General features: G+C 41.6%; 1 protein-coding gene across 1 annotated transcript; it reads left to right on the top strand.

Annotated features, from left to right (window-relative positions):
- Positions 1-976: 976 nt before the first annotated feature.
- Positions 977-9,495, top strand: LOC142503626 (selenoprotein Pb-like). The gene is made up of 5 exons (XM_075616156.1): positions 977-1,081; positions 4,592-4,825; positions 6,370-6,582; positions 7,754-7,886; positions 8,238-9,495. Exons 2-5 carry the CDS (start codon positions 4,620-4,622, stop codon positions 8,550-8,552), a joined length of 867 nt encoding a protein of 288 aa, XP_075472271.1. The 5' UTR covers positions 977-1,081; positions 4,592-4,619; the 3' UTR covers positions 8,553-9,495.

A 9,495-nucleotide genomic window follows, 5' to 3' on the forward strand; every position in this document is an offset into this window, starting at 1 on the left:
AAAAGATTGCGCACCCCTGCTTTTCACAACAGTTGCAAATGGAGACATGTTTAGCTGTGTACATAGGTGCGCACACAAGTGAAATTTAAATTGAGGTTGATACTGTATGCGTTTTTGTCCCAAAAAAGCTGTACATTGTTCCCACGTAGCAATGTACGGCATTTACAGTAAAGTGAAAGCACTTAGCCATGCAACAGCTCCACCGTTTCTAATGATCACTTCAAAATGTAAGATATGTTTTATACAAGTGAAAGTTCACAGCTAAAGTGACCGTCTGTCCCTATTCAACTGGAAAAACTGCCGGATTACACCAAATTCTCCCTGCAATTTTTAGAGTGTAAGCTCTTTGGTGCGGGGACCTCCTTCCTATTGTCTCAGTTTGTCTTAACCTAAGATGTACTCTTTTTGCTATACCATGTTATTGTTCTCCCACATACATTGTACTGTGCTGCTGCATATGTTGGCGCCATACAGTACATATAAAAAATAATAACAGTGAACAATTCCCTCAATCTGACCAGTGGACATGTGGGGAAGACTAAGGGGCAAGTTCTATATACACTGAAGGCTGTTTTTTTGTTGTTGTTTTTTTTAAATCCCCATTAATATCAATGAGCATTTTCATCCGAAAACGTCCCGAATGACCACTTCAGAGTATATCGAATTTGTATGTATATCTTTATTTAACTACCCCTAAATATGCTATACTGCAGTACTGCAAGCAATATGTGATCCAAATACCAACAATGAAGCATCAAAGTAACCGGTGGCCATCTTGTTCTATCCCGAGGCCTGTGTGGAACCTTGATTTTAGTAAAACACAGCGCCTGTGTTCCAACATTTTAAAATGTCACTGTGGGATTAGTATGTGTCCTTGACATCTCTACGGGAGAGATTTGCATCCCTGTTTCTCTCTGGTATAGGGTGTATGTTTTTTTTTCCCCTCCCTCTCCATCCCACCCCCAGGGAGGTGACTGTGGAGATAAAGTGCAAGGGTCCTGTCTGACTTGTGATAAAACCCACTTCACAGACCCGAGTCCTTTTGTAGGAAGACAAAGAGGAGACACAGAATACACAAACTGTGAGTGGGGAGCTGTGAAAGGGCTTCACATTGGGGGGGGAGGGGGGGCATACACTGCATTTGTTTGTATGAGTAGATAGCAGTACATAGAATGAGACAAGTGAAGCACTATTAAATAATACAATTAGATGATTGTGTGGGGCTACTTACAGTCCCTGTCACAGAGATGGGTTATCCCTTTGCATTGCGGAGAGAAAAACCCTGTATCACAGGGGAACGGAGAACTGCCACTGGGTTTATTATTTACAAACTTACAATTCCATTTTTAGTTAAATAATTTTTTATCGACCTTTCTATATAAAGAAATGTTCCCCTTTGACTGGTTTAAAAAGTGTCCTAATGAGGCACTGTAGCATTACTTATTATTATTTATAAAGCATTTTGATTGCAGCACATTATACGAGGCTTAAATAGTAAAATGAGGCTTGAGACGATGTAGATTTGACCGAGTAGATGCAGATTTGATATGAATAACTAGACTTGAAAACCATTATACTCCACAACAGAATAACCGTGTGAACGTGATACTAACATAGTTGACTTCTGCATCTTATATTTTCATTATAATACTCTTGCTGCCCATCTACTTGTACGTTTATTTTTCTTATCCATCAACTCTGGGAAACGAGTTGGTGAGCCCTGCTGCAATTTATTTTTATTTATTTATAAAAAATGTTTTACCAGGAAGTAATACATTGAGAGTTACCTCTCGTTTTCAAGTATGTCCTGGGCACAGAGTTCAGATGACAAATAATACATGGTTACAAATACATAGTCACATAAGTGAACAGGGTATACATTATATACAAGACATTGCATGCACAGTTAGAGATAATATATATTATTGGTGTATGTAAGACTTACAGACCAGGTTAAAATGTGAGACAGCTTTAGTTTTGAAAGAACTTAGACTGGTGGTGGATGTGAGAGTCTCCGGTAGACTGTTCCAGTTTTGGGGTGCACGGTAAGAGGAAGAGGAACGGCCGGATACTTTGCTGAACCTTGGGACCATGAACATTCGTTTGGAGTCAGATCTCAGATGATAGGTGCTGCATGTGGTAGGGGTGAGGAGCTTGTTCAGATAGATGGGTAGCTTGCCCAGAAAATATTTGAAGGCAAGACAGGAACGATTAACTTTGCGCCTAGACTCAAGTGATGACCAATCTAGTTCTTTGAGCATTTCGCCGTGATGTGTATAGTAGTTGCATTGGAGAACAAAACGGCAAATTGAATTGTAGAGGGTGTCAAGTTTGCTAAGGTGGGTTTGGGGTGCCGAGCCATATACTATGTCCCCATAGTTGATCACTGGCATTAGCATCTGCTGTGCGATGCGCTTTCTGACCAGCAAACTTAGGGAGGATTTGTTCCTATAAAGTACACCTAATTTGGCATAGGGTTTGAATGTCAGGGTATAATGTGCATCCCAAATGTTAAATTGGAGTCAAACCATATGCCCAAGTATTTAAAACTAGTGACAGGGGTTAGGGTGGTATTGGCATTGGTTCTAATCTGGAGCTCAGTCATTGGAAGCTTTCAAAATGTAGCCTTAGTCCAAAATATCATGGTTACAGTCTTGTCAGTGTTTAAAAACAGTTTGTTTTGGGAAATTCAATTTTCAAGTCTCAAAAAGTCAGACTGAAGTATGTGTTGAAGGTCAGAGAGGCTATGGCTGTGTGCATATAGGATTGTGTCATCTGCATACATGTGTATTGAAGCTCCCTTACAAGCTGTAGGAAGATCATTAATGAACACTGAGAAGAGTAGGGGCCCCAGAACAGCCTTGCGGGACACCACAGGTGATATCCAGGGGGTTGGAGTTAGAGCCTGAGATAGACACATGTTGGGATCTTCCTGATAGGTACGAATGAAACCAGCTTAAAGCATGCTTCCCTATTCCAGAGCGCTGGAGTTTGTTTAGCAGGATAGCATGATCAACAGTATCAAAAGCCTTTGCAAAATCTAGGAATATTGCGCAATGCTTTGCAAACGTACACAGTGTAACTGAGTCCAGTGCAAAGGTGGCCAACTCCAGTCCTTAAGGACCACCAACAGGTCAGGTTTTATGGATATCCCTGCTTCAGCACAGATGGCTCAGTCATGCTGAAGCAGGGATATCCCCAATAACTGGCCTTTTGGTGGCACTTGAGGACTGGAGTTGGCCACCCCTGGTTTAGGGTGATAAGGAATGAGACATCAGCCCAGTGTTTGCCAACCTACAGGGACCAGAAGACTTATAAGGGGGAATCCAAGGGACATAAACTGTAGGAGATAAAACAAAGTGAGACAGAGGTAGGAGAACATTGAGTGTCAAACAGAGAGGAAAGGGTACGAAAGAAATAAAAAATTGCAGTTTTCCAGTAACCCAATTAATATAATATAGATAGAAATATTATGTGGAATCCTTATTGTATTACATATGACTTTTTTACTGGTTCCAATCCCTGGTTATCTTCCTTTGCAGGGCGCAATTTAAAAACCTCGAAATCTACTGCATTAGTGGTTTTGGGACACTCTATTGATTCATTCAATAGATGGGCAGTTAACCAAAATGCTAGCAGAAATATTGAAGGTAATTTTTCCAAATTTAGTACATTCAGTCCAGACGGGGTTAGTTGTGGGGATAAACCCGGTAACAAATATAAGGAAACTAATAGCAGTTTATAAGAGTCTAAAGGACAATAACCCCCCCACCCCCCAGCAATAATTCTAAGTTTGGACATAGAAAGGCCTTTGACCTTGTGAATTGGTAGCATTTGTTTGAGGTTCTCTCTCGGTATGGGATTGTAGGGAAATTTCAGGAAATGGTCAGGATTCTCTATACAAACCCTAAAACAAGGATTATTTCCCAAGGTTTTATGTTAGAAGAGTTTGACATAGCTAAGGGGACGAGACAGGGTTGCCCTTATCACCATTACTTTTTACAGTGGCTCTGGAACCATTAGCGATAAACTTGAGAGAATCAGAAACATTTAATGGAATTAAAGTAGGGAATTCAGAGATTACGGTTGCGCTCTTTGCAGATGAAATGGTATTCTTCATGACAAATCCACTAGAAGTTTATAAAAAAAATTGTAAGGTTATAAAAGAATACAGTACCTTCTCAGGGTATTAAGGTAATTTTTGATAAATCTGAAAATCTATAACGAAATAATTTTCAAAGGTAATTATCACAAGATCTACCTTCAAATTAATTTAAGATAGCAAAAAAAAAGATTACCGTTGAGTGTTGTGGATTAATTTAAGTTTTAAAAATATATTATTTGTGGTAGAAGTGTGCGTTACAAATTACAAATCAGTAATAACAGACAAGTGAAGAGATTTTGTTTAAGGTTATGAGTGCAACAATTGGAATATGTGTATATATATTTTTTCTTTTATTTCTGCTTTATTGTTGTGTCTGGAAATATATGGAGAAATATATGGAGAGAAAAAAAAGGAAAGATATGAATTTTTACAAATTAAATAAAATAGCTGTGTAGAACGTGTCTCACAACATGCTTTCTTTGCCAGGATCCCACAGGGTAGGAGGAGGGCTGGAATGGGGGTTCCGACTCTCGCCATAACCACCCTCCTGGGGCTGTTGGCAGCTCTGGTGTCATCAGCCGAGAATGGCACGGAAATCTGCCAGCTCGCTCCCACATGGAGCATCGGGGGCGAGGAGCCCATGGCTGGGACACTTGGGCAGGTGACGGTGTTGGCGCTTCTTCAAGCCAGCTGACACTTCTGTCTCACGCAGGCTGCCAGGTGAGCGAGCGACGGTTTCTGCATTAGTAGGTATTAAAGGGCCCGTCCCTCTTTAAGACCAAAGTGAACTAAGTGACATGTTTAAGGGTGTATATCTGGGTGATTGATGCCTTTTTGTTACCCAAATCTGACAGCTGTAGGTAATTTTAAAGTTAGACTTGGGAGGGGTTTGATTTCCCCTGGCTGCTCCCTTTTGTGTGATGTCAGTGTGTGTTCAGTAAGCACTTTTACAGCCAAAGACCCTCTCCCCACCTCCCCTTATCTTTATTGGTTCTCTGATAAGGATGGGATGGGATTTAGGGAAAAGAAAACACTTGATTGATAAATGCTTACCCCTTCAGAGGCCCTGAAGAAATGTAACTAATTTCTAAAAGAAATGAAAGCAGCAAAACCTTTTAATATTAGCACTGTTAGATTTGTTTAAGGAAACCACTTTGACTGATAGTATATTTTCTGGCCAACTATGTGGGGTGGCACCTTGAAATCTGCCTGATACGTAACATGTGTAAGAGGGTGATCCTAATTTGTAAGTGGATATCCCACTGATGTGTGTTATCCAGATTTGGATTTTGACGGTGGCCCACTAGTGTTCGAAAGGGGCACCTGAAAGAGAAGGAACCACCTGACGAGCTTGCGTCTTGAACCATTAAAATGAGAGTAAGACCTTTACCCCACTGTTTTGAGAGCTGTGCTCTATTCTGCAAGCAGTCATGGTACAGCTACTTTTAAATGGCACTTTAACCAGTGCTCAGAAATGTGGATACATATTAAACGGTCAATATGTGATGCCCCTATACCATTCTTACATAGCCCTGAAGACCAAAATAAGTGTGATTTGGGTCAAAAAGTGGACTTTTATGGAATAGTTGTGGAGTCATGCTTTAGATGTAGTTTAAAGCAATCCAAGCAATATCCTAAAAATGTGTTTTAATATTAAATAAATCAGTTCTGTAGTATTGTATAATATTTACTGCATTTTTTTATTTTTTTTATTCAACTCTTAATGTCATTTTTAATGAGTTTTCATATACTGTGCATCCTTTGATTTCTATAGCAGGTTTTAGCACATGTCCCCAGCAGTGCAAGATATTTGCAACACTTTCCTGTGTGTGATAATTTGTTGCCAATATTCCCAGCAGTTTCAGTTGGAAACTGTAACAATATGCAATGCTACCTTAGTTATATAAGAATACATTGTAGCTGCTGAGTTACACTGACTGAAGGATTGATTTGAAACTGAAAGGCAGCCATTTAGTGAACCCTGGGATGCAGGATCTTTGCGGATCGATTACGGGAGAACGAATCAATCGGCAGCTTAAGTAATTTGTTTTCAATAAAGGTAATCAAAGGCTGCATATATTATTATTATATTTTTTTTAAGTGCCACGTGGATTGTCTCTTTAAAGGTTTAAAGAGACACTTCCCTTGGAAAGGGATGATACTGCTTTCCAGTGTGCAGACTCTTCAGAAATCGCTGGCCGCAGTTTACCCACGATAGCCTGACTTTCTTCTCTCTCCCCTCCCCCCCCCCTTCTCATTTTTAGCCTTGGCCCTCTGCGTGACAAGCTAACCCTTCAGGGACTAACAAACATAAGCTACATCATAGTCAATGATCAGAGCTACTTGTCAAGGCTCAAGTACCCTGAGCTGCAGCGTCGTGCCCCCACGGAGGTCCCTGTGTACCAGCAATCCCCCTTCCAGCCTGATGTCTGGCAAATACTGAACGGGGAGAAGGATGACTTCTATATCTACGACAGGCAAGTGCCAGCAGTGAAATCACAAACTGCAGAGCCGTCTCCCAGCAAAGGGGCTGCGTTTATTATTTAGTTACATGTATATTCATTTATTCAGAACGCTATGTCTAATATAAATATGTAACATGTGTTTATGTTATATTCATTTATTCAGTACTCTATTTCTTAGATGAAACCTTAGACCAGGGCTGCTCAACTCCAGTCCTGAAGCCCCCCCCAACAGGTCAGGTTTTCAGGATATCCCAGCTTCAGCACAGGTGGCTCAATTGAAGACTGAGCCTCTGATTTAGCCACCTGTGATGAAGCTGGGACATCCTTAAAACCTGACCTGTTTGGGGGGGGTGGGGGGGAGACTGGAGATGAGCCCCCCTGCCTTAGATCACTTTACAAACACATACATATAAGACATATCCCCCCCCCCCAAAAAAAAAAAATAATAATAATATTAGACACTAATATAAAATTCCTAAAATCACCAAATAAATTACAAAATGATACTATCATTTGACTTGATGTAGTGATAACCCCGGTGCACCAAATAGTGACTCCATTGCAAAAAAGACATTTAATAAGGACAGTCCAGCAATCTGCCCTGATGAAGATCATTATAGACTAAAAACATTAGTCTGTTCTTAATAAATATGTATTCTGCAATCTAGCCAACATATTGATGTGCTGCTATCTCCACATGAATGCACCAACAAAGGTACCTGCAGTGGCCTGTGACATAGTCTCCCTGGTATTTATTGTGGAGTCCTATTACTAGGTATGATGCCAATAGAGTACAGTCACTAAACCACTCAACAATATACTCATGAATAAAGATGTACACACACAGTAGTCGGGGTACAGATAACTTCTGTGTGTATTTCACGTGTAAGTCAATGCCTTGCAGCTGGGGTAATACAAAGATGTTGGCCTATATTTACTATTTGCTATTCCACAAGACAACGTACGGCCTGCTCACGGCAATGGACCAGAAGGTGTCTTGTGGAATAGCAGGGCTTAGTAAATATGGACCAATATGTCTGGCTAGTAATAGGAAGCATAGCTCTATACAACTTGCTGAACTGTTCTTTTGTTATATTGGTAGAGCAGGTGTTGTTGTCTGTGCACTGGTTGTTGTGCACATGAATTGTGCTGTGTGTGTTACATTTGTTACTTTGTTTCACAGGTGCGGCCGCCTCACATTCCACATCCGCCTCCCACTCAGCTTCCTCCACTTTCCCTATGTTGAAGCTGCCATTCGCTCCACATATAGTGACGACTACTGTGGGAACTGCAGCTTCTACTCCAACAGCACCCTGGTAACATGTCACTTGTGTTGTGAAGGAGTTCTACGTCTAAGACAGGGGTGGCCAACTCCAGTCATCAGGGGCCACCAACAGGTCAGGTTTTAAGGATATCCCTGCTTCAGCACAGGTGGCTCAATCAGTGGCTCTGTCAGAATGACTGAGCCACCTGTGCTGAAGCAGGGGTATCCCTAATACCTGGGCTGTTGGGGGCCCTTGAGGACTGGAGTTGGCCACTCCGGGTCTACGATATCTAAGGGTCATGATCTTTAATTATTTTGAGGATATGTATCAGTCACAAGGCTACAGAACCAGGGAAAAAGGGAAGCCACAAATGTTTACAAATCTCTCTGATCTCTCTAACAGAACGGAACCGCAGTGTCCACGGCCAATGACAGCACGGTGTCACCAACGGCAGCACCCGTGTTCAAAGAAGGAGGATCAAGCACAAATGTGTCACGTCACAGTAAGGACAAACATGCCCACCATAATCCAAGCAACAATCGTAGTAATCAGGATCACTCTCAGCATCATCCAACCAGCAGCCACGGGGATCAGGAGCACAATCATCCAATCAACCGCAATGGAGATCCAGGGCAAAAACGGCATCCACCAGTCGGCAGCCACGGAGACCACGAGCACAAACATCCTAAACCAATCAGCCACGGAGATCAGCACTAACAGAAGCGGCTGATTAAAAGAGATGAATAACAGGAGCACATACATAAATAGCCACTCGGCCTCGACCAAAATCACAATGAAGTTATCCGCTGGTGTTGCGTGGGAATTAGAGCTATAAAACCAAGGTCTGGATCTGATCTGGATGCATTTCGTATTGTATTTCTGACTTAAGCTTGCTCCTGATTTAGTTTGCATACATACCAACGCGTGTATCCTCATATCTGGGAGATGTGACGACAAAATGACAGCGATCTCCTATTGACACTTATTGGGATGAAGAGGCTTTTATTTGGGAGAAAGTAGAACATGTCTGTGTGTCTCCCTGATGGGTAGAGAGATTTCCAGTATGGTTGCATGTGTTCCAGGGGTTGGGAGCTAGGCTGATAACAGGATAATATTGCAGAATTGACAAAATCCGCCAAATTTGTTTTTCCCCTCTTTCATTAACAATAAACCTCAGTGATCTTCCAGGGCTAAAAATTCAGTGGATCCAATTATCCAATATGAAATATGGCACACAGGGCATTGTAATTAATGTTATTAATAGCCTTAGTGATATGAACCACACTGCTAAAAACGTGGGTATTACACACTTAGGACATGTCTGGAATTGCCCCCTCTGCAGAAGCAGTGAGTGCAGTGTGCAATCTGTCTCATCCCATCCAGGTCTGACCTCTCCATCCACCACTTCTGCTGCCTTCACTTAATGACGTCTGACCTGCAAACTGGGAGACCGGTCAGATGAGACTGATACTGTGAAGTAACAGTAGAAGGGTTGATGGGGATTTGATTGGTGCTGGGTGGATATGGGACAGAGAGGAAAGGAGTGGTTTGTTTGTCTGTGGGTTAATGGGTCTACAAACCAGACATGTCTATTGTAAGTGTCATGTGTGTCTACCTTCGAATCCTTACCACACATTTACAATAAAGACAAATAATAATT

Source organism: Ascaphus truei, chromosome 10 (genome assembly GCF_040206685.1).
Source record: "Ascaphus truei isolate aAscTru1 chromosome 10, aAscTru1.hap1, whole genome shotgun sequence".
NCBI classification, from domain to species: domain Eukaryota; kingdom Metazoa; phylum Chordata; class Amphibia; order Anura; family Ascaphidae; genus Ascaphus; species Ascaphus truei.